Here is a 25,828-nt window from a genome sequence, read left to right as displayed (position 1 = left end):
AGCCCCCTGACTGCCCCCACAGCCCCCTGACTGCCCCCACAGCCCCCTGCCTGCCCCCACAGTCCCCTGCCTGCCCCCACAGCCCCCTGACTGTCCTGAGAGCCCCCTGCCTGCCCCCACAGCCCCCTGACTGCCCCCACAGCCCCCTGCCTGCCCCCACAGCCCCCTGTCTGCCCCCACAGCCCCCTGCCTGCCCCCACAGCCCCCTGACTGCCCCCACAGCCCCCTGACTGCCCCCACAGCCCCCTGCCTGCCCCCACAGTCCCCTGCCTGCCCCCACAGCCCCCTGACTGTCCTGAGAGCCCCCTGCCTGCCCCCACAGCCCCCTGACTGCCCCCACAGCCCCCTGCCTGCCCCCACAGTCCCCTGCCTGCCCCCACAGCCCCCTGACTGTCCTGAGAGCCCCCTGCCTGCCCCCACAGCCCCCTGTCTGCCCCCACAGCCCCCTGCCTGCCCCCATAGCCCCCTGCCTGCCCCCACAGCCCCCTGACTGCCCCCATAGCCCCCTGCCTGCCCCCACAGCCCCCTGACTGTCCTGAGAGCCCCCTGCCTGCCCCCATAGCCCCCTCCCTGCCCTGACAGCCCCCTGACTGCCCCCACAGCCCCCTGCCTGCCCCCACAGCCCCCTGACTGCCCCCACAGCCCCCTGCCTGCCCCCACAGCCCCCTGACTGCCCCCACAGCCCCCTGCCTGCCCCCACAGCCCCCTGTCTGCCCCCATAGCCCCCTGACTGCCCTGAGAGCCCCCTGCCTGCCCCCACAGCCCCCTGTCTGCCCCCACAGCCCCCTGTCTGCCCCCACAGCCCCCTGACTGCCCCCACAGCCCCCTGCCTGCCCCCACAGCCCCCTGCCTGCCCCCACAGCCCCCTGACTGCCCCCACAGCCCCCTGACTGCCCCCACAGCCCCCTGCCTGCCCCCACAGCCCCCTGCCTGCCCCCACAGCCCCCTGCCTGCCCTGATAGCCCCCTGTCTGCCCACAGCCCCCTGCCTGTCCCCCCAGCCCCCTGCCAGCCCCACCGACCACCCTGCCCAGCCCTGCCCTGCCCCCCGAGGCGCCCCAGCCCCGCTCCCTCCCCAGAGGCTGCAGCACAGGTCCTGCTCCGTGGCCCGTGGGTGCTCTGGGGCCGTGGCTCAGGCACCGTCCCAGCAGCGTGGGCCCCCGGTGCCCCCCAGTGCCCGGCCAGCCCTGCCCGTGCTCCTGGCAGCCCCAGGGTGGGAGCTGTGGAGCCCCGAGCCCGGCTCCGGAGGGGCAGTCACCGCGAGGCCGGCTGGAGTACCGAGTGAATATTTTATTTTACACAACATAACAACACAGCGTTGTTGCTCCTGTACAGCATTTGCCTGAAAACAAAGGCAACACCATTGTCACGGAAAAGAAATGTACAGTCTGACCGGTTTAAAAAATATCATTTTACTGATTGATCCAGAAGTGGTTATTTGTTAGCTTGGAGGAAATTGCATTTCCTTTATAAAAGGCTTTTTCTGTGAAAACTCTCTCTTTCGTTTTCTGCTACCGCAGAACCAGGAAGCCAGTCCTAGAGCAGGGAAGGCACTGGTGCTGTTTCGTGCTTTTTTTCGCCCCTTAATCTTTTTTTCCTTTTTTTTTTTTTTTTTTTTCTTTTTAATCTCTGAATGTTGCCTTCGGTTTTGATATTAAGTAAAACCAAACGAAAACTAAATAACCCCCGTGTGCACTGGGTGGCTTATACAGAACCCCTCAGGAACAAGCCATTAATCAGCGAGACAGCAGTGGACATCCAAATCCAATTCCCTGGGAAAGGGAGTTTCACACAACGTTTGGTGCTTTAAGTCGAAATCAAAATTAGAAAAAAAAAAAAAAAAAAAGAAAAAAGAAAAAAAAAAGCAGGTCACACAGTGCTTTCCAATATCCACTCAGAACTGGAGAAAGTTGCTTTTCCGCTATGGGCCCCGGCGCAGTCTGCCTGGAGCAGCATCCCGTTCATGGACATGCTCCGCTTGGAGCGCAGCCCGGCGCCGCGGGGCTCCAGCCGCTCCCCGCCCAGCGACCGGCGCCGCTTGGCTCGGGACGCGTCTGCCGGCAGCGTCAGGAACTTACTTGGCTTGGCTTGTGCTCGTTTGTACGTGTGGGCGCCGGGGCCCGCCTCGGCCGGCTGCAGGGCCGTGGAGTTATTTCTGTTCGAGTTCTGCGGCTCGGCGCCGCCCCCGGGCTCGGCCTGCGGCTCGCCGCCGGGCTTGGGCCCCGACTTTCGCTTCTGCTTCTGCGACAGGGACGCGCTGGAAGTCCAGGTGGGAGGCAGAGCGGAGGTAGTGGTGGCCGAGTCCTGGCTGGAGCCGGTGTCCGGCGACTGCGTCGCGCCGTCGGCGGCGGCCTTGCAGCACTGGACGCCCTCCTCGTGCCCGAGAGCCTGCTTGGACATGGACTGCGACAGCGCCCCGCCGCAGCCCTGCAGCTGAGCCCCGTTGGTCTGCGAGTACACGTTGCTGACCTTGGTGGCCTTCTGCTGCCCGTTGTTGTTACACACCTTGTAGCGGATCATGAGGATGATGATGAACACGAGCACGGACGCCACAATGATCCCGCCGATGATGATAATCATGGTCCCGCCCAGGAACTGGGACTGCATGAAGTGGCAGCGCACGTAGTCCTGCTCGGTGGTGAACTGTGTGCAGCCCACCACCCTGGTGGCCGTCAGCGAGGTGATCCCGTCGTCGTAGATGGCCAGGACGCACAGGTCGTACATGGTCCCCGCAGCCAGGTTGTTGACCAGGAAGGTTTTGCTCGTGGGAGGTATCATTCTGGGGGAGAAGGAAACCAGTGAATGAACCTGGAGGTCACACCGGCGCCTTCCCACCCTGTGGGGCAGCCCAGGCCACGCCGGGCACCACCACGGCCTGTCCGTCCTGCCTCTGCCACACCCCCGTGGGGCTGCTCTCCATCCCCCCAGCAGCTCCTGCCTGCCCTGCGATGGAGCAGCACTCACTGCAGCCCCCTGGCACGGCTCAGCACGGCAGAGCCCCCCATCACAACAGCCACACCAAAAACATGGAATCACAGGATCACAGAATGGCTTGGGTTGGAAGCAACATGTAAAGACCATCTAGTTCACTCTCCTGCAAAGGGCAGGAACACTTTCCACTACACAAGGTTGGTCCGAGCCCTGTCCAGCCTGGCCTCGGACACTTCAGTGGATGGGGCACCCACGACTTCTCTGAAGAATCTGTGCCAGGGTCTCACTGTCCTCACGGGGAAGAATTTTTTTTAGTTACCTGATCTACATCTAACCTCTTTCAGCTTACAGCCAGCACCCCTTGTCATAGTAATGGACAAAGAAATTCACAGAAGAAATGACCAGGCAATGACCAAGCAAAGCCAGAGCTGAGGGGTGCAACAGCTACACCAGGCAGCACAGAGCCCCTCTGCACTTCCCCAGCACAGGCACCAGCAGAAAGCACTGTGAGGAACATGGTCACAGACACCGTCCTCCCTGTGCTTCCACAAAACCGAGCACATTAGGATCCATTTAATCCATCCACCTTCGCAACCTTTCTCAGATCAGTTCAGAGGATTAGAGGTCCATTTGGATTATCTAAAAATAATACTGTTCTAGGTGATTTTCCCATTTGTGAGTAGGAATGGCACGAGTCCTTCCTGAGGCTCCCAGCACGCGGTGCCGGGGCTGGGCTCCATTCAGCCGGCACGGCATGGCACAGGAACTCCAGCAGAGGGGCTGCCCAGGCCAGGGGCCACACCAGCACCAAGCACCCAGCACGGTCCCACACGGGCAGGCCGGGGCTGCCTTACCTGTAAACAAGGGAGTCATCGTAAGTACCATTGTACTGGATTTGAAACATACGTATCCCGGGTATATTCCTCTGAAAATTGAATTTCAGCAGAGCCGTGGAGGAGGTCGCCTCCGCAACAACCACCTTCTTATCCTGGCTGACTTTAGTATCCCCGTTGCTACTGCTCGCGTTGGAGCCCGACTTGGTGGACGTGGAGATATCCGAGGAGCCCGGGTCAGGCTCGTGGATGTGGTTTGTGCTGTTGAGCAGGTGGGGCAGTTTGATGATGTGCAGGTCCACCGTCTGCGTGGCCTCCCCTGCCGGGTTGGAAGCGATGCAGGTGAAGGAGCCCGTGTCCTTCACCGTGGTGATGAGGATGTCGAGCGTCCCGTTGTCGTACACCGTGGACCTGGTGGCGTTGGAGATCAGCTTGCCCTCGGGTGAAATCCAATGGATGGCTGGCTCGGGGTCCCCCCGGGCCTTGCAGCGCAGCGCTGCCCGCTGCCCCTCCAGCACCCGCAGCTCGTGGGTGTGCCGGGTGATGAGCGGGGGCTCGCACAGGAACTCCTCCTCGGGGATGGACCAGAAGTACCGGCCGGACAGGAGCGTCGGGGAGGCACAGGTCTCCAGGTCGTCCTCCCTGGAGAGGCGCCTCAGCCACAAAAGCTCACAGTTGCAATGCAAGGGGTTCCCACCGAAGCTCAGCGCAAACGTCGAGGGGCTGATAATTCCTGAGGTTGCCAGCACCTGAGCGCGCTGGAAGAGCGGGTCAGGCGGCAGCTTCTGCAGTTTGTTGGAGGTGACGTCCAGTCTGGTCATCTTGTGGAGGTGGGAGAAGGTCCCCTTAGGAATATGGTCAATCATGTTGTGGTCCAGACTGAGAGTGTGCAAACTGACCATTTTCTCCACGGCATCCCAAGGGATGGTTTCCAGATTGTTGTAAGACAAATCCAATTCCTCGAGAGCTAAAACATCATCGAAAGCTGTGGAAGAAATTAAAGTCAGCTGGTTATTGTTCAGTATCAAGTGGTGGAGATTGGAGAGCCCACTGAACATGTCGTTCGTGATCTTAGTCAATCGGTTGCTGTTCAAATGCAGAGCCCGCAAATTGCGCAGGTCGGCAAACGCGTGAGGTGTGATAAAACTGATTGTATTCCGGGACAGCGTCAGGTCCACCAGGCTGGTCATGTTGGCAAAGTCTTTCCGTTTAATGTTTGTAACAAAGTTGTCTGCCAGCCGCAGCTCCACGGTCCTCCTGTCAATGTTGGGAGGAACAAACAAGAGCCCTTTCTTGGCACAGAGGGTGGCGAGGTTCGGAGACAAGATCTGACAGACGCAGCGCTTGGGGCAGATCTGAGCTCGCACCGCTACGCCAATGAACAGCAGAAACAAAAGCAGTTTTTCCATTGTAGAACTGATTCAAGAGCCTGCAAGGGACAGCAAACAGCAGTTAGTCTCTGTGAGGTACGACGGACAAAATAAAAAAGCCAAGACAGACAGTCCGTGGTTAAATCACGGAACTGAAGTTGAGGCAGCAGCGAGTCACCCTCACCCCGTTACCTGGATTTTCTTCATTCCCCATCCCGACAGAGGAGTGCCCGTACAGGAGCACAGCTGAGAACCAGGCGTGTTTGCCGGTGCAGGTATCCACACCCCAACACTCACATACCCAGGACAAAGGCATTGGGAAGCCCCTTGCTGCCCCTCAGAGCCCATCCTGCTGCCAGCGCACCGTCACACCCCAGCAGAGCCCCTGGCCTCCCAGGCTGCTGGCCACAGTGACAAATGTCCAGGTACAGAGAATGAGGAGTGGTTCACCTGTGCTTCACTCGCTAAGCCAAAATTCTCAGCGGCCTTGCGATCACAGCAACTCAATGGGTTTACAGCCATCTCCACTGAACATTTCAGCTCTTAATGCTGTTTTCAGAATAAACTTCAGAAGGAGCTAATTTTATGTCATTCAAACCCCAAAAATGCAAATAAAACAAAACAAAACAAAAAAAAGGAACAAAACCCAAGGAAAGCCCCCACAACAGAGATCTAAATAAAAACGGATCTTGGGCTAATTTTAGCTGATCACAGTTCCCCGGCTCCCCCTGGAAAGCCCAGCAGTTCAGCCAGCTTTATCACTCACACTGCCAGGCCCTGCTCCTCGTGGCAAGTGGGAACGGGGCCGGCAGCAGCAGTGCCCACGCCAGCTCAGTGGGATCACCCATCAGTGACTGTGCCCAAGGCTCCACGGGCAGGTGGGAGGGCTGGGGGCTGCTCCTCCGTGGAACAGGTGGGAGCAGGGTCCCACGGAGAAGCGCCCACGTGTCTGAGAGGGAACTGGTGCCTTTGGGAGCCGTGGTGCTCAGAGGGGCCCCACGCTGCCACTGAGCACTCAGCTCCCTTTGGGACTGCACAGTTATACACGTTTGGATCAGACTACTCAGACCCGTTACCATCCCAGAGATGCGTTAACGAAGCTCAGCTAAAACACAGTTTCACAGCTAGCCAGAACCAGAAGTGTTGAATCACCATTGATATTTAAAGACATTTAATGTTAGAACAACAACTACTGCTCCTGTTGTCCGGTCTGTCCATAACCAAAACCAAATCCGTGGTGCCATGCAAGCAGAGGCGACAAAAAGATTAGTGCAAATACCAGCCCTAAACTCTGCTTTTTAGCACAATCCACGTACTTCTTCCTGACACTTCTGGGGACTGCAAGTATTCAGGACTACTCCAACTTTTGAGTTCCCGCTGGAAAAATAAAAGCCTGCTGCTTCGGTCCAAAGCAGAGTCTGCTACTGTGGGCAGTGCTGGGGGCTGCTCCCAGACCCAGTATAACCAGTATAACCAGTATAACCAGTATAACCAGTATAACCAGCACCATTCCTGCTGGCATGACTCGTGGCAGACAGCAAAGGGCCATGGCAGCGCTCAGGTTTGTTCTGTGGACTCACTTTCACGACAGCACTGCAAATCAGGGTGGCCCTGCAGGTGACAAGGACCTGGAGGAGAACAGCAATGCCAAGCACTGGAGGAAACTGCCTGCTGCAGCCCCAAACCCCACTGGTGTCACCCACCAGCCACCTCCCAACCCAGCAGCTGCACTCCGTGGCCAGGGACTGTCACCTGTCCTTTCCAGGTGGGACTTTGCTCCTTCAATGCACATCTGGTAAGTATTAGATTGGAATGGGCTCAGCAGCTCAGGGTGTCTGCAGCCACTGGGGGTCCTGGACAGCCTTGGCTGCGGACACCACACTCCTTTAAATTTGCTAACTTAATGCTGCCAATTTAGATTCACGGCCATGGCTAAAGTCACGTGCCTGGATTCAGCCAAGCCCACTGCCAGAGCTGCCCAAGACTAACACGAGCTTGAACCCGAATCAGCAAGTTCACAAGTTTGGAAATACCATTACAAGATGTTACCACTCAAACAACAGCTGGGATGACAAGGTTACCACAAAGTCACCTACCAGCAGGGTTTTTCTTGGATGCTAAAAGGGTTTTCAAATGCCCAGCATATGGCCAGAGCTGGAAGCAACACCATCAGTGAACACGGGGCTCCAAGGGCTGCAGTACATGGGCCAAGCCCAGGCAGTGGCCAGCACTGTCCCGTGACTCGGGCTGAGGGACAGTCCTCCCCCGTGTCTCTCCCAGTGACATGGGCAGGGAAGTGACAGCCCCACACACCTCTGCCAGTGACACTGGGCTAGGAGGGACTGGGCCCTGGGGAGCACGGGGTGCTCATGGAGAGGTCCTGGTGGGTCAGAGTGCTGAGCTCCCACCAGCCCTGAGCAAAGACCTGTGAGGATTTGGCATCTGGATGCCTCAGCTGATGGAAACAGCAAAGCCACACCTGGATCTGCATGAGGAAGCCGGTGCCTCAGGCTGTGCTGGGATAGGGAGAGCTCATCCTGCCCAGCCTGGGCATCATGCCTTGCTGCAGGGGTAGCACAAACATTCCACCTCCTTGCTGAAAAGAGCAGAGCATTTCCTCCCAGGGTGCAGCAGTCTCGTGGCAGTGCCCCACCACTGAGACATTCTAGACAAGCAGACAAACTGCAGGGCCTGGTGGCTTAGGAGGACAGCCATCAAAAACCACATCTGCTGCAAGTCAGCCTGGACATGTGTCCCCTCCTCCCCAGCATCCCTCATCCCCCACACAGATAATTTGCAGAGAGCAGCGCTGACATGGCTTAGAGCTCGTCACAGAAAACACCTTTTTGACTAATGAAAGCAACATGTCATCCTCATTACTTGTTTAAAGGATAAAAAAACAGGAAGGAAACTGCATTCATACATAAAACAAACGCCAGCTTCCTGGGGAGGTGAGCACTGCTCATTTACTGCTCGGTGCCTGCAATAGGACAAGGGCAGTCAAGCTCTTCATGTGACATTTGTGATTCACAAAAAAAGCCTCTGACATACACTACTCTTTACATCCATCCTGTTGCTGCATTTGATCATTTCGAGTTACTCATCTGTCTATAAAACCTAAGTTTGAGTTGCTGTGGGCTGCATGGCTTGTGGTCACGCAGAGTGGGAACCGTGTCCCCAAGAGCAGGGAAGCTGTGAGTGTGGCCCTGGCTCCATGCCTGAGGCGTTTTGGTCCTTTGAAATTCTTTTTTCAGGGAATTTTTTGTAAACAAGAAAAATGTTTTTGTAACTGTACTTATGTTATTTATTTTTTTTTTAGGAGGGACTTCTCCTTGCGGTCCCTCTGGTTTAACCAATGTAATGAAGAGGTTTTGACTTTGTTTCACCAATCAAATTGGTCGGTGTAAAATAGTATAAAAGAGACACATCCCAAAAATAAAGGAGTTATTTTCAGCCTCCTGAATCTGAGTCTGTGTCATTGTGGTGTAAAACAGCGTCACTGTGAGCCCCAGCACCCTGCCAGGGCTGGGAGCCCCTCCAGTGCTCCCCCACGGGCTGCAGGGGACTGGCTGGAGTCCCCACACTGCTGCTCCTGTCTCTGAGCAGGGAAGGCTTTTCCTGCCCCCATTTCTCAGGTGTGGGGCAGGTCTGACAGTGCTGGGGCAGGGCTGGGGCTCACTGGCACCCCTCCAGCACTGTCGCCCCCTGCCCACCCTCCCCTGGCCACTCTCAAGTGGGACATTCCCACACAACGGGGACACTCCCGTGGTCCTCCCCCTGCCAGGTGTTTCCCACAGGTCTTCTGGCACAGCTATGGAGCACAGATCTCCATCCATCCATCCCCCAGCGTGGGTGCCAGGGACCCCCCAGCCCTGGCAGCTGTGGGACAGCCAGCCCTGCACAGGGGAGGGCCCTGAGCTCAGGTGGCACCCAGCCCACACGGGCAGGGCGTAGGGACAGCTGGGCACACTCCAGCTCCACACACGGCTCCGGGGGACCCACTGGAGGATTCCCACTGCTCCCAGAGGAGCCACCTGCTCCTGTCGGGGGTGACAGCCCCAAGAGCCCCTCTGGCCAGCACCTCCAAAGGGCAGACTCCACCACAGGCCTCTGCAGGGTGTGACGGGCTGGGCAATGGCCAGAGCCCCACCAGCACTGCCAGGGCAGCAGCAGGCACAGCCTGGCACCCGGGCAGCAGCAGGCATGGGGAGTAACTCCCCACCTCTTCTAGCAACAGACAGGGGTCAGCTGAATGCTAATGAATCTGAAATTCCTGCCTGGAATGGACCCAAGGAATCCGGGAGTGAAGTGCTACAGTGTGTGATGGCCCCTTGTGCCCAGCACTCTGCATGCTGGGGGTTTTGCCTCCTCCTTCTTGGGATACGAAGTGCAGCACCCACCAGTGTGCACCGTGCTCCAAAGGGCCGTTCACATATCGTGGGTCACACAGCACATGGGAGCAGCAGAATCCGTGAGACAGCCATTAATCAGCAAACTTCCACCACACCCAGCTCCTGTTTGGGGGGCCAGTGTTACACATGCTCAGCATGCCAGGGATGCCCAGTGTGCACACCAGGAGTGCTGGAGCCAGCACAGGGCCTGGCTCAGACACAATCTGTCATCACCGAGGTCACAGCAGAGCTCCTGACTGCCCTTCCCACCCAGACACAAGTCAGGATTCTCAGCATCTTGGCAAATGCAGTTTCGTGATGGGGGAAAAAATCGTCTGGAAGCCGATGATGTTCATCTGCTGGGGATGGAGGCAGGGAAATCACAGCACCAGGCGCCACAGGCACCCTGCAGCCATGCCAGAATGTGGTATGGAAAAGGAGACTCTGGGATCTGTGGCATTCCAGCTGCTGGGACCAGCCAAGTGGAGAACAAGGCACTGTAGTTTCACAAATGTCACTGGTTTGTAAACAGGTCAGATGGTTTCACTGAATTGGAAACAAAGTACCTGAGGAAAAAAACCCATTTGAATGGAAGGAACTCATCCAGCAGTTTGTTTTGGGGGCTGTGCTGAGCTGGCCAGGGTCACCACCCAGGAGCACCAGCCAGGACCACAAGGCCACCATGTCTGACACTTGCTGTAGGACTGGACGGGCGAATCCCCACAGGGAGCCAGAAGACTGTACATCCTGTATCCTGGTCCTAGCCAAAGGGCTTCAAAGAGCCACGAACCCCTCAGAGCCCTTAGAAGCGGGAGCAAGGGGAGACCCAGGCCTAAAGGGAAGGCCAGGGGCAGCGCTGCCAGCTCACACAGGGATGATGCCTCTCCTGACATAATGTATGTTCCTTCCTCAAAAGCTCAGTTTCTGGATTTTTGCTGGGTCTCCCCTGTCTTCTACACAACAAAGAGCTTCAGCACTTGCTCTTCCAATACACAGCTTAAAAACATGCCCATAAAGTTCAGAAATCAGGGAGAATAATAGAGTATCCTTTTATAAAAGCACTTTATTTTAGAATTGCTTCACATTGTCTGGAGCAGACAACACTCAACAATGCCAAGTGCTCAGAAAGGTTAAAACCCCATGGGGTTCCTGCAGCAGTGCACATGTCACAGCTGGAGTGTTTCCAGCAGAGGCCTGGGCACAGTCTAGGCATTGTCCCTTCACTTGTGCTGACACAGCATCCTGTGCCATGCCTGTTCATGGGAATGCTAGAGCCTTCCCAGGAGGCACGGGCAGGGTGAGGATGGCTGCACCCAGGGGAATGCCCAGCACTCACCCCAGCACTGCTCAGGACAGCTCCCCTGGGACACTGACCCTGGGGTCAGCACAGCCGGGGAGCAGAGACACGGCATTCCCAGGGACTGCATCGCTTTCCCTCCCGTTCTGCTCCCGGCCAGGCCCCACGCCGTGTCCATCCACCACACACCCAGTCCCACTGTCCCAGTGAGCTGCCCTGAGCACTCGGGTCCAGTGTCAGCTGCACGCTCCCAGCACAACCCAGTGTGACCCGTGCACACCCCCAGCACACCCCAGTGTGCCTCCTGCACACCCTCAGCACACTCCCAAAGTTCCTCCTGCACACTCCCAGCACACTCCCAAAGTTCCTCCTGCACACTCCTAGCACACTCCCAAAGTTCCTCCTGCACACCCTCAGCACACTCCCAAAGTTCCTCCTGCACACTCCTAGCACACTCCCAAAGTTCCTCCTGCACACTCCCAAAGTTCCTCCTGCACACCCCCAGCACACTACCAAAGTTCCTCCTGCACACTCCCAAAGTTCCTCCTGCACACTCCCAGCACACTCCCAAAGTTCCTCCTGCACACTCCCAAAGTTCCTCCTGCACACCCCCAGCACACTCCCAAAGTTCCTCCTGCACACCCCCAGCACACTACCAAAGTTCCTCCTGCACACTCCCAAAGTTCCTCCTGCACACCCCCAGCACACTACCAAAGTTCCTCCTGCACACTCCCAAAGTTCCTCCTGCACGCTCCAAAAGTTCCTCCTGCACACTCCCAGCACACTCCCAGCGTTCCTCCTGCACACCCCCAGCACACTCCCAAAGTTCCTCCTGCACACTCCCAAAGTTCCTCCTGCACGCTCCCAAAGTTCCTCCTGCACGCTCCCGAAGTTCCTCCTGCACACCCCCAGCACACTCCCAGCGTTCCTCCTGCACACCCCCAGCACACTCCCAAAGTTCCTCCTGCACACTCCCAAAGTTCCTCCTGCACGCTCCCAAAGTTCCTCCTGCACGCTCCCGAAGTTCCTCCTGCACACCCCCAGCCCTCTCCGTGCCCGCCCGCCGCTGGCACAGCCCCGCAGCCGCACGTGGGGGCTCGGCACAGGGCTGCCCTGCTCCCGTGGCCTGAGCGCACCTGCCGCGGCCGGATTAAGGGCTGAGCCGGGCCAGGGGGGCTCCCACACGGCGTGGGGCTCGGTGGAGGCAGCTCGTGGAGGCTTTGGTAGCACAGACAAGAGCCCAGAGTGATCCGGGGGATGAGTCAACGGCAGTGCGGAGCACGACTGCAGCTCGGGTGGGTATTAATAGCTGCGCCGTGAGGAAACGCCGGATGATGCCACGGCCCCCGGGCTGGGGGCACCTCCTGCTGCTCCCCCGAGGACGGGGGAGAGGGGCACTGAGCCAAGCCCAAAACAGAGCAGCGCCTGAGAAACACCCCGGGACAGAAACACCCCTGGAGAGACCATCCCCGGTGTCTGAGGGACGACTCTGCCCTGACTCCCACCTCGGCCCGTGTGACACTGGGGCTCTGCAGGCACAGCCAGGAGCCTCCCCGCGCTCTGTCCATTGTGTCCCCCTGCTCCTCGGGGCAGAAGGTCTCAGCAGCGCGTCTCCCAGTGCAGCAGCAGTGAGCAGCAGCTTCCCAGGGCACCTCTGAGCCCCGTGTGGGCAGCACACAACGCTGGCACTGCCCACCGCCGTCCATGGCTGTCCCTGTGCCCCGATGACCACCCAGGGCTGCTGGTCCACGTGCCAGCCAGCCAGGCTTGGGGACACCACGGGCACAGACAGCTGGACAGGCTGCCCCACTTCCCTCTGTAAAATGTGCGTTTGGAAATCCATCCTTTTCCTTTCCTCCAGCCCTGCAGGGCCGTGCAACACAGGGAACACAGCAGCACAGCCCCAGAGCCTGCACTCCAGAGCTCCCAGCCCAGCTGCGGCCCCCTCCCAAAGCCCAGCCTAGGGCTGCCAGTGCCATCCCAGACAGCTTCAACCTCATCCCCCTGACCCCACCAGCCCTGCACCCACGGCCCCCGTGCAGTGCAGGAGCCAGGGCCGAGCTCTGCACAGGGAACGTCACCAAAAACATCTCAGGTACAGTGGGACACGCACACTGTGTTTTAGGGTCAGAACACCAAGACATTTCAGGTCCCTCCAACCCAAACCACTCTGTGATTCCGTACAAAGCTTTCCTGCTCCTAAGGGGTTCCTGTACCAGATATTACACAGACATGCCAATCACCGACACCAACATCAGCATCAGCCGTGCAGCTTCCCAACAGGAGCAGGCCTAAGTGAGTAATCGTTCAAACAAGGCAGCTTTTAACTTACCAGAACATTTTTATCGAACTGGGGTATTGTGGCATTTTAAAAACTGTTTTTGCAACATCCCAACATAACACAAGGAAAGGATGTGAAGGGATTTTCTCTGCCACCCCCCTGTCCCTCTATCCCACAGCCACACATCCCCAGGTGGTACAGGAAGGTCAGGTGGCCACGGTGGCCCTGCATGACCTGCCCCACACCCTCCAGCCACAGGTCTGGCTCAGAGGGACACGTGGCGAGCACTGGGCTGGGGAAGAGGCTCCTCGGGGTCCCCAGACCCGGGTGCAGTCCCCCATGCCCAGGCAGAGGCACACCCAGGGCACGGGGGTGGCAGGGCACAGCCATGCCCCAGCATCAGCAGCGGTGTGCCGCTGTAGGACACAAGAGAAAGATGAAAGACTCCAAATATTTCAGAAGGCAAAGAGCACAGAAAAAAGGCGTTGTCTAACTCTTACTTCCTTTTACAAGGTGCTCCCATACAGACTGAACAAGGCTGGTGAATAGGAACGACACCTCTCTGATCCCATGGGTTAAACCAGAGAAACAGCAAAACACCACCTGGAGAGAGATTGTTTGGAGAAAGGAGAGTTGTTTGCCAGGATTGTTTTGAGGAAGGAAAGTTGTTTGCCAGGATTGTTTTGAGGAAGGAAAGTTGTTTGCCAAGATTGTTTTGAGAATAAGCTTCCTTGAGAATTTTTTCCCTGGGAAAAAGTCAGCAGCTGCTAGCAGGCAGAAATCTCTCAGGCCCAGAAATATCAGGCCCACAGGTGTCCACCCAGGTTCAGGGTGCACACCCAAACTGCTGGCTACCTGCTGCAGGACACCAGCTGTGCCAGCTGTGCCAGCTGTGCCAGCCACTCACCCCTGCTGTCCCGGCACAGGCTCCTCTCACCTGCACGCCCTCCCTGCAGCTCCTCCTGCCCCAGCACTCCCACAGCAGCGCTCCACAGGCTGCCCAGTCACGCAGTGAGGAAATCTGGGAGTTTCACCGTGGTGTGAGATGCCCACTGGTGCCTAGTGAGTGCCAGGGCTGCCCCTGCCACGCACCCCCGGGGGTGGGAAGGGCAGCAGGTGCCCCAGAGGGCGGCACAGCCAAACCATTCCCTGGGCACAGCCGGGCCGGGACCTTACATGCTCACACGGCAGTGACCAGTGCTCCTGCTGAGCTTCACCACTCCCGCCTCTGCAGCCTGTTCACGTCCCTGGGGGTGCCTTCCCTCCCCTGCCGGCGCTGACCACAGCACACAGCTCTGTGTGGCTGCCAGAGGTGCTGAGGGCAGCAAGGAGGGCACGGCAGAGTGAGCCCAGACATGGTGAGCAGAACAGGACACACAGGTGGATGTACAAGCTCCCACACACCCCAAACCCCCTGGAACCCTCCATCCCTGACATCACCTGCAGCAGTACAGGACACCCAGCACTGGCCACTTCTAACTTACTGCTGGGATGGATATGGAAAAATGGAAAAATGAGGTAACTGATGCCTCGTCCCCAGAAATGTTCAAGGTGAGACTGGGCAGGACTTGGAGCAACCTGGTCTAGTGGAAAGTGTCCTTGCCCATGCCAGGGGCATGGAACAAGAGGAACTTTAAGGGCCTCCTCCCAACCAAACCACTCTGGGATTCTGTGAGTCTGTGAATAAAATCATTGTTGAGGTTTCCTTTGCCAACAAATGCCACCGTTCCTAATGCACCAACACTCTCCTTCCCCAGCGGGCACTGGAAGAGGGACGAGGGCGAAGGGGGACCCAGCACTGGCCAGGCACTGTGGCCAAACCCGACGTGCCCACCAAACACACACAGCTGAACTGGGGGAGGTCAGGAGCAGAGGGAGCTGTGAAGGGTGACACTGCCAGCACCACACACCGGAGCGGGACAGGGGACTAACCATAACCGTTATTCCAAACAGTTTGCAGGTTTTATCAAGCACTGTAAAAATAACTTATTTCTTCCACGGCCTTGCTGCCACACAGCCCACCAAATTACACAAAAAGTAAACTAACAGTGATTTACTCCAGATGGACATTTATTATCTGCGTAATAATATCCTGCAACCACCGCAGCATTAATGGAGGCCACTTCTTTCCTCAGCCACTGTACTCTTACATAAACGTATAGTAAATTAAACAATCCAAAACCAGGCATCTATTAGGGTTGTCTCTACACTCGCCTGAACATCACTTGAGGATGTGAGTCATAAAACAAGTTGGATTTTGAGTTCCAAAGTTTAAATTAATGTCAAGGAGTACCAGGTACAAACCACAGATCACTCTCATGGAGGAACACCTATTTAGTATTTAGGTCTGTCTTGTTAACTGGTAAATCAAACAGATGTGGCCAAATTAGCTACTGAGACGATCTAAGATGTGCCGTGTCTACAGCAGCCCTGACACTTCAAAGGCAAACCCAGGAAATCTCAAGGAGATAAAACATTTCCATCACAATAACGGGTGACACGCGCCGGCAGGATACATGTAATAAAGGAAGGACAACAAGAGATGAAATGGAAATTTGTTTTGCAGAAGCCAAGAATAGAACATGATTTATATGCACTTATTTTAATTTATTTCGAGCTGAATGCAATTTATCTAAAGTCATCAAAAATTAATAGGCCATACAGAAAGTAGTAGTAATAAATCCAAACTTGGGAGCAAGCACATCTCTTTTCAATCGCTATTAGCACTTACTATCTCATTAATCCATCGTGTTATCTCGTCTGGAAACCCAGGCAATCCTGCCCGGCAGGACAGGCACTGACTGACTGCACGGCCCCTGGCACGGCCCCTGGCACGGCCCTTGGCACAGCCCCTGGCACGGCCCCTGGCACGGCCCTTGGCACAGCCCCTGGCACAGCCCATGGCACAGCCCCTGGCACAGCCCATGGCACGGCCCATGGCACAGCCCCTGGCACAGCCCCTGGCACAGCCCATGGCACGGCCCCTGGCACGGCCCCTGGCACGGCCCCTGGCACAGCCCATGGCACAGCCCCTGGCACAGCCCCTGGCACAGCCCATGGCACAGCCCCTGGCACAGCCCCTGGCACAGCCCCTGGCACAGCCCATGGCACAGCCCCTGGCACAGCCCCTGGCACGGCCCCTGGCACAGCCCATGGCACAGCCCCTGGCACAGCCCCTGGCACGGCCCCTGGCACGGCCCTTGGCACAGCCCCTGGCACAGCCCATGGCACGGCCCATGGCACAGCCCATGGCACAGCCCCTGGCACAGCCCATGGCACGGCCCATGGCACGGCCCATGGCACAGCCCCTGGCACGGCCCCTGGCACGGCCCCTGGCACAGCCCATGGCACAGCCCCTGGCACGGCCCCTGGCACAGCCCCTGGCACAGCCCATGGCACAGCCCCTGGCACGGCCCCTGGCACAGCCCATGGCACGGCCCCTGGCACGGCCCATGGCACAGCCCCTGGCACAGCCCATGGCACAGCCCATGGCACAGCCCCTGGCACAGCCCATGGCACAGCCCATGGCACAGCCCCTGGCACAGCCCATGGCACAGCCCCTGGCACAGCCCATGGCACAGCCCCTGGCACGGCCCCTGGCACGGCCCCTGGCACAGCCCATGGCACAGCCCCTGGCACAGCCCATGGCACAGCCCCTGGCACGGCCCCTGGCACGGCCCCTGGCACAGCCCCTGGCACAGCCCCTGGCACAGCCCATGGCACAGCCCCTGGCACGGCCCCTGGCACGGCCCCTGGCGTGCTGTGAAACATTGACCACCCCGAGACCACCCCAGAGAGGGAGCCCCAGCAGAACCCACTGCCCTGGCACTGGGCACCCCAAAGCTGCTGCTGCTGCTCCGGCCCCAGTGTCCCACAGCCAGAGCACCACATGTCCCCAGCGTCCCACAGCAGTGCCACAGCCAGAGCACCACGTGTCCCCAGCGTCCCACAGCAGTGTCACAGCCAGAGCACCACGTGTCCCCAGCGTCCCACAGCAGTGTCACAGCCAGAGCACCACATGTCCCCAGCGTCCCACAGCAGTGCCACAGCCAGAGCACCACATGCCCCCAGTGTCCCACAGCAGTGTCACAGCCAGAGCACCACATGTCCCCAGCGTCCCACAGCAGTGCCACAGCCAGAGCACCACGTGCCCCCCGTGTCCCACAGCAGTGCCACAGCCAGAGCACCATGCGTCCCCAGTGTCCCACAGCAGTGTCACAGCCAGAGCACCACGTGCCCCCAGTGTCCCCCAGTGTCCCCTAGCCAGAGCACCACGGGGACTCTGGGGACACAGGGAGGCAGGGACAGGGAGCTGCCTCCTCTCAGCTGAAGGCTGTGAAACAAGTGGGGGTCACAGAGTCCCCAGAGAAGAGGAGCACAGAGCAGAACCCCCCTCCCTCCCTCCCTCCCTCCCTCTGTCCCTGCCCGTTCTCCCTGTCCGTGCTGAAGGGGCTCAGGCCCAGCACAGGCAGCTGGTGCCCGGGGCTGCCCAGGGGACAGGGCTCTGGGCTCTCTCTCCAGCTGACAGGGCTCAGGGCAGGGTCTGACCACAGAGCCAGCCTGCAACAGCTGCTCAGCACACACACGGAGCTCACTGACCACACAGCTGCAGCAGGAACCCGACAGCCCGCACTCAGCCCGTGTTTAGATCCAAAGGAAATCAATGGCCATACCAAAAGGAATATTTTCCTTTACCAGGAATGACAGTTTAAGTGAAATACTGGGACTCATATTTTTTAAAACTTCAGATACATCTGTCAGGGTTGGACAATTTCGCCTAAAAGGGAAACTTTCAATGTGCCATAAGGGAGAAACTATTTTTGCAATCTTCCCTTTGGCTCAAAATCTGCTGCTGGGATTTTTCAGGAGGCAGCACTCCACACGCTCGAAAAAACTGACGGCTCTAAAATACATATTTATGGTTTCCTGATATAGGGAATGAGAACAGAAGAAAGTAATGATAAGCTGCAGGAAATGCTACAGAGCTGTGGCAGCAGGACAGACAGCAAACTGGGATCAGCAGCGGAGTCGGGGCAGGACAGGGGTAAGAGAAGGCGGCAGGGAACCTCAGGCGCTGCCCCAGGGGCTGTGGCCAGGGACAGGACGGGCTCAGACACACGGGCGTGCTCAGACACAGGGATGCAGGGATGTTTGGGCACAGATGGTCAGCTGCAGGGGTGTTTGGGGGGTCTGTCGGGACCCTCAGCACAGCACCAGCTCAGGCTCACAGGCTGGGATGACCCACAGCCCCCTCAGTGGCACCCAGCACAACACAACTCACTGCATCTCGGCTGGGTCCCACGCTCAGGGAGCTGGCCCTCTCAGAAAGAGGGAAGAGCACATTTAGCACAAGGTAACACACAGCAGAGAGTCCCCTGGCTGATCTCTGTCACACGCTCAGGACATTCCACACGAGCCTGTGCTGCCGGCTCACCTCGGCTCTCTCCGAAACCGCTGAGAGGAAACACAGCAATCCTGCCAAAGGCTCCAGGACCTGCTCTGGAGATGACAGGAGGCCTCTGTGTTCAAGGAAACACGTAAGGAAAGCTGTGTTGGGCGGGATGGAGACGGGAGAACCCCAGTGTCTGTGGAATGCACAGCCTGGCTCTGGAATGAGGGTGGTGGGTGACAATCAGAACCCTGACCTGGCCCTGGTGCCCCCGGGCTCAGGGGCTGGGACTGGTCAGGGGCTGGGTCACATCCCACAGCGTCCAGCTGCCACCTCCCGGGCTGGGGACACCAGAGGCTGGGGCGGGTGGCACGGGCCGTGGGTTGTGGGGGTGCCAGGGAACCCGTGTCCAGGGTCAGCATCTGTCACCCAGCCCCCGATGGCATGAGCCGAACCACTGCCCAGCCACCAAATGTGCCAGGACGGGGGGAGAGAGGCTGAGCACGGCCCTGCTGTCCCAGCAACGCATCCAACAGCAGCAGGAAGGACAGGAGAGCTCACTGCTTCCTATGACCAGGCCTGCAGGAAGAGCCCGTGCTGGAAACAATGAGGGATGCGAGCAGGAGGAGAGCAGAGCCAGTGGGAGAGGGATCCAGCCTGGGAGGAGCAGATGGCACAATTCCCCCTAGACCAAATCATATTTAATTCTTCTATCAATTTTCATTAGCCTTTTCCCATGCCTCTGGTTCATCTTCAGCATTTCAGGACTTGTTAAAAATAAACCATTACTGTCTTAGGGAGCTCCTTGGCCAATTATTTTAATACTCCTGGGTACCAGTTATCCAGCTCTGCCACTTTTAAACTGCCTTACTAAAACTGTCCCTTTTTAACCTTTCTCTTAGCTCCTGTAGCAGTAGAAAACAGCTGCCATGAGTTTGCATTTTGCTACTCCTTTGCAAATGGCAAACAGAAACAATCACACAAAACTTCCGTATCACCCCAATGTATTTCCCACTCTGCCTTGTGAGGTCCAGCCCTGTAACAGGCTCATGTTTGTACCTCAAATGTAGCCCTCCTCCTGCAACTGGTACCTGACTCAAGGATATTTAACATTCTAACGGGAAAACTTCCACCAATCTCAGAAGACAGACATTTAGGCACAAAAAGGACCCTCAGTGTGCAGACACCTGTTTGGACAGTGGAGCAAAGAATTAAACTCCTTGGACATAGGAAGAATTTCTCCTTGGAAAGGGTTGTCAGTCACTGGAATGGGCAGCCCAGCGCCCATCCCTGGAGGTGTCCAAGGAATGGCTGGACGTGGCACTCAGTGCTCTGGGCTGGGGACAGGGTGGGGACTGGGCACAGCTGGGACTTGAGGCTCTAGGAAAGCTCTTGCAGCCCTGACGGTTCTGTAATTCAGTGGTCTGGCAGGAACGTGCGTGGTGAGGGTGGTGAGATGGGCAGAAACTCGGCAGAAACTCCAGCACCTCAGCCCAGCACCGCCGGCTCCCGGCAGCAGCTTTGACCCACAGCTTCAGACAAGCGAAGGCATTTGTTGCCACCAAGCAAGTGCCTCATTGTTTCATCTGTAAATTAGCCACCTCTGTACCCCCTGTCACCTCACATTAGCCAGCCCTGCTGTCAGGGCCCCCAGGGCGGTGCCGACAGTGCTGTTTGCTGGTCGTTAGGATGGAAGCCTGGGCTAGAGAGCTCAGAGCTGAGTGGGGCTGTTCCCATCAATGAACCACAGCCCCTGAACCTGCAGACCATGGATTAGGGGAGGGCAGCACCACTGGCACCAGGAGAAGCTGAACCGTGACACTGACCTCACCTACACCAGAATGACACTGCTGAAAAGGTTGTGAACACGATGACCAGAGGTGGTGTGAACTGCTCTGGCAAGGACTGACAGGGTGGCACTGTGTCCTTTCCTCTGCTTCCAAAAGACGGCGCAAACATCTCGTAGGACAGAAAAAGTAATATAAGCAAATAAAACGGGTTTCCCTTTAGTTGGGCAAGATCAAAACTACTTTACACAGATTTCTGGAAAGAGAAAAGACAGCCACTTCCAAAACTTCTAGCCCAGAGAAATCATTCTGAAAGGTCATTTTCCTCCTCTACATCTCAGGGCATGAAGCAGATACCATCAGATCTGCCACATGCGATCCCATCAGTTTGCAGGATTTATCTCCTTCGTCTGTGCCAGAAAATTTAATGGGTCTCTTGCTCCTAATGTTCCTCACTCAGCAAAGTGTCTGAGCGTTTCAGATAAGAGACATACTTAAGGCTTTGGCAAAGAAATCTAGATTTTAATTGCTGCTTCAAAATTTGATCAACCGTGCTGCTTCGGCAAGATTTCCACAGAAGTCAAGAAAGGGATGCCAAGAGACAGGCACCCACACCCCAAATCCAGCTGTACAGCTGAGGCTGAGCCTGCCCCGAGGCTGGAGCAATGCCTCACAAGGGCTGCACACCTGCAGCCCCTCTGCTCACACCGCAGCCCAGCTGTGGGCCAGCTGTGCAGGAGCTGCACAGCAGCTGCTGAGGACCACGCCAGGCTCTGCCCATTGTGCCACATGCCCACAACCGTGCTGTGGGAGCCTTCGTCCTGCACTCCAGCCACGGCCTGGAGAAGGCAGAGACCTTGGGAGATCCTGGCAACCTTTTCCCACATGGACACCAGACCACCTCAGCAGGGCTGGCAGGAGCAGCGCTGTGCTCTGAACCAATTTCAGAGGCAGCTCCTGAGGCCCATCGGGTGTAAGCAGCACTGGCTGGGACTGCCCAGCAAGCTGCACTGGACCCACTCACAACAACCTAATCCTCCACTCTTTAGCAAAAGGGAATTCAGCGTGTGGGGCTCATCCCTGGGCACGGCCGGCTCCGACACACACCGGCTCCTCGAGCCCTGCCGGGTCTGGAGTGGAGCTGCAGGGTCAGTACCGTCACCCCCTGCGCCTCCCTGCCCGGCACCACCACGGCAAGGAACGGGAGCCTGGCTCTGGAGCCCCGGGCAGCTCAGGGGCAGCCCTGGGACACAGCTCTGGTGAAATGCTCTGGCACAGAGCGCTGGAACACAGCTCTGGTGAACAACACAGGCACAGAGCACTGGAACACGGCTCTGGAACACAGCTCTGGTGAACAACACAGGCACAGAGCACTGGAACACGGCTCTGGAACACAGCTCTGGTGAACAACACAGGCACAGAGCACTGGAACACGGCTCTGGAACACAGCTCTGGTGAACAACACAGGCACAGAGCACTGGAACACGGCTCTGGAACACAGCTCTGGTGAACAACACAGGCACAGAGCACTGGAACACGGCTCTGGAACACAGCTCTGGTGAACAACACAGGCACAGAGCACTGGAACATGGCTCTGGAACACAGCTCTGGTGAACAACACAGGCACAGAGCACTGGAACATGGCTCTGGCACACAGCACACAGCTCTGGCACACAGCACACAGCTCCAGTACACAGCACACAGCTCCAGCACACAGCTCTGGCACACAGCACACAGCTCTGGCACACATTTCCAGCACACAGCACACAGCTCCAGTACACAGCACCAGGTCAGAGCACACAGCTCCAGCTTACAGCACGCAGCTCTGGCACACATTTTCAGCACACAGCACACAGCTCCAGCACACAGCACACAGCTCTGGCACACATTTTCAGCACACAGCACACAGCTCCAGCACACAGCACACAGCACACAGCACACAGCTCTGGCACACATTTCCTGCTCACAGCACACAGCTCTGGCACACAGCACACAGCTCTGGCACACATTTCCAGCACACAGCACACAGCACATGACATCTCCTCACACCCAGAGCTCCCAGCCACGAGGAGATGGAGCCCACGTGGTGCCACACCTGGACACACACAGGGCTCTGTGCCCTGGGCAGGTGCACGTGCACGGGCAGAGCTGGTCACTCACAGGGACACCTGGGGGCAGGGGCAGAGAGGGGCTGTGCATGGCTGTGCAGGCTCCTGAGCCCTGCAGCCCCCGGGCCAGCACAGCAGCACTCCGGGAGCTCCAGCACAGACACACGTCAGCTCGTGGTGGCCACGGCACAGCCACCCTCCTGCATCCCCTCCCTGTGTGAGCCTTCCCTGCTCACCACGACTTCCAAAGGCAAGGGCAGTCCAGGTGGATCCCAAGTGCCCCCACACCTGCTCCCCACAGAGGCCCCTGCCTGGGCTGCCAGCGCTGTGCCAGCAGCCAGGGACTGTGATCTGGAGTTCGGGCGTGTTTTCAACTTATTTATTTCCCATTTAATACATTTTGGTATAATTCTCTCTTATCTTAATTAATATCAGGAAAATTTCACAGTTTTCCCCTCACCAGAGGAGGCAGAGCAGCGTTGTGTAGGGAGATGTTTGCAGAAAGAAAACAAGGAACCTCAAACTCTTACCTCAAGTAAAGCAGCGTGACTTTACTGCAGCTGATTGAGTTACCTTCAAATAGTGCCCAGAAATCAAAGCAGAGAGGAACTTTGCCCCCCACACAGTGTCCTCTTTTAAAAAGCACCACTGCTCCTCATCTCAGCTCCAGGGCACAGGAACGTGTCTGTGTGACGTGTCCCTGTCACACCCCACCCACTGACCCCAGCAGGCCTGGCAGGAAGGGACTGAGCAGGAGGAAAGGGGACACAGGGGAGAGCGCCAAGCCCCAAAAGGCAGGACAGGGTCCCAGGTGCCACGAGCACGGGGAGCAAGACCCAAACACGGCTCCCAGTCACTCCCACAGCCACTCCTGCTGCTCAGCCATTCCTGGGACTCGCACAAGGAGATGAGAGACAGTGAGAGGCAAACACAGAGATGACGGCAGGGGACGTCACGGGGAGCTTGTTAACTTTTGTTTCACACTCTGAACGGATCAGGATTCCATTTTTTTCTTCAAACTTATTTCTGGAGAGCCCAAACAGCCCGAGCAGACGGGGGTGAGCACCAGCAGCAGTGTCCTCAGTGCTGGTGGCACAAGGGAACCATGCAGCTGTCCCCACAGCTCAGCATGCGTGGCCCAGCACCAGGGACACACCAAGCCCCCCACCCCGGGCAGGCCACGCCAAAACTGGGCCCAAACATAAGGAAAAGTCATCAAATGGGAAACGCTCTGAGAAGAGCACTTTGTATTCCCAAAAAAACGGCACTTTTTAGTGGAGAAGATTACCTTGACAATTTCCTGCGTATTTCCTGACCCAGATGCAGCTGCTCATTGGTTACAGCTCGGGAAGCCCCCAGAGGCTTGAGCCCAGCTAAAATCTGGATGCAGTGGCCCCAGGGACGGAGGGCAGGTGACAGGTTCCAGGGCAGCAGAGGGGACGGGGCAGGCCCTGGCACAGGGTGAGGGGACGTTGTAGCAGACCGCAGTGCCAGACAAGCACACAGCCGTTTGCCAGCATTTCAACGGTCCTGTTCTTGCTGATTGGCATTTTAAAGATTTTCACCCTTTCTTTAATTCAAGTTTTCTTATATTAAAGAAAGCAACAGAAAAGCAAAGGCTTCATGCCCTTCCTGCTGTACTGGAGGTTCTTGAGAGACACCAGTTCTTCTGCATGCACTTAATTTCTGCTGCAAAGATCCGATGCCAATTGCATCTCTTTTAATAAAAAAGCCTTCCAGTGGAAAAAAAAAATCTTACTTTAAGGAATCCATAACTTTTTTTTTCACTCTCAGCTTTGCTATCCGAGCTCTCCCTTGCCCATCTCCTTTGCTGTCCAGTCCTCTTGCTCACTTTTGTAATTAGGAATGAGGTGGGGGAGCTGGAGAAAACTAAATTACTTCAGTGTCCCGGCCAGGGAACAGAGCAGAGCAGAATGATGCCCTGGGCAGCCCTTCCAACCCTGCTCACAGGACTGAATTGTTTCCAAGTCCTTCCATCAGCCAGCAGCTCCAGCACCACGGCCTCTGTGGGCACAGTGACCTCACGCAGCCCCAGTGAACACGGCCTGTGGGGCTTTTCTCACACCGTGGAACCCCAGAATGGTCTGAGCTGGGGGGCACCACCCAGTCCCGTCCCCTGACACGGGCACAGACACCTCCCACTAGACCACGCTGCTTGAGGCAAGGGTAAATGGGCCAAAGGAAAACACCCTGGCGTGACGCTGCCACTCCCGGAATGGCCGTGACCAGAGGAGGCACCCGGCAGCAACACCCGCAGGCCCACGGTGGCCAAAACCCCACCAAGAGCACCCAGGAGCTGCTGGGAGGAACACGGGCACCAAGAGGTTGTGTCAGAGCCAGCAGAGCAGAGCTGTGAGGAGCAATGCTCCGGGATACGCTCTCGTCTCAGGAGAGAGGCCCCAGAGACACAAGATCCCGCTCTGAAATGGGACAGGAAGGGAGACAGCACCTCCAGCCGCCTGTCCAGGGGCACAAGGACAGCTCCTCAGCTGGCTGTGGCACCGAGGGGTGACATGGGGACAGCGGGTTCTGTCCAGCAGTTCTGCACACAGTGCCCACAGCACTGGGAAGGGACACGGCAACGCCTCACTCTGCTTCACCCCCGTGGATCAGGGAACGCGCTAGTGTGCCACGTGCTGTCAGTAAACTGTCACAGAAGAAAACAAACAAATCCCCAGATCCCCCAGAGCAGGGTCTCCGGCAGCAGGACCTCCCCACCCCCTGCAGCCTTTCCTTCTCACCACTGGAATGGGATCCGGCTGTCCCCACGGCCCCCTCCGGGTGTAGGAGCCACCTTTCCATTTCCTCAGCACACCTGGGCACCGCGCACGTGCGCCCACAGGGCGCAGCTGCAATTATACCGAAACAGAGTTTTTGCAGAGCCAAGTGACCCTGTTTGGGAGCCTGGAGGCTGACAAACACCAGCCCACACCCAGAGCAGACGGCGGCGGCCACCAGCTCCGTGCCCTGCCATCACACTTGGGAACCCTCTGATGAAGTGTGACAAACGGGCTGTGTGTGACACAGGCACTGACGCCTCTGCAGCGGCAATCAGACACCCTGGTCCCGACGCCTCTCCCTGGTCATAAAAACCTGAGAGCCAGATACGGTTAAGGCACAAGGGGCTTTTACCTCAGTATTTAATAAGGATCCTTATGGTGCACCAGTCTCCCAAGGTGGAACATGCTGCAATGCACGCACAATAGGTCACACAGACAATTTACAGACCTTACAAATTAGCACATCTAACAAGGACACTCCAATGGGAGGCCTGGATGAATGGGTGATATTCCCCCTCCCATGGAATTCCCCCCGGATGGGCCAAGCCTCTGGTTTACAGGATATGCTCTAGAGAGGACCTTGGTTTCCCCCAAGACACAGGAGGGTTTTCTGGCCTCCTACTGCCAGACCTTTAGGATGT

General features: G+C 57.4%; 1 protein-coding gene across 3 annotated transcripts in view; it reads right to left on the bottom strand.

Moving 5' to 3' along the window:
- LRFN5 (leucine rich repeat and fibronectin type III domain containing 5) overlaps positions 1-25,828 on the bottom strand; it is a 45,588-nt gene that overhangs the window by 5,604 nt on the left and 14,156 nt on the right. For 2 of the 3 annotated variants that reach the window (XM_066189211.1, XM_066189212.1), the window contains exons 2-3: positions 3,785-5,192; positions 1,270-2,778 (exon numbers count right to left, since the gene is read on the bottom strand). In XM_066189211.1, the coding sequence (XP_066045308.1) occupies positions 1,869-2,778; positions 3,785-5,172 (2,298 nt within the window). In that variant the 5' untranslated portion in view covers positions 5,173-5,192 and the 3' untranslated portion in view covers positions 1,270-1,868. Of the gene's footprint in view, positions 1-1,269; positions 2,779-3,784; positions 5,193-25,828 lie in introns of those variants that run through there. The other variant, XM_066189213.1, reaches the window with a different exon arrangement.

This window comes from Chamaea fasciata, unplaced genomic scaffold, assembly GCF_029207755.1.
Source record: "Chamaea fasciata isolate MVZ Bird 193981 ecotype frontalis unplaced genomic scaffold, bChaFas1.0.hap1 SCAF_7, whole genome shotgun sequence".
In the NCBI taxonomy this organism is placed as follows: Eukaryota; Metazoa; Chordata; class Aves; order Passeriformes; family Sylviidae; genus Chamaea; species Chamaea fasciata.
This window is presented reverse-complemented; position numbering and strand designations above follow the sequence as displayed.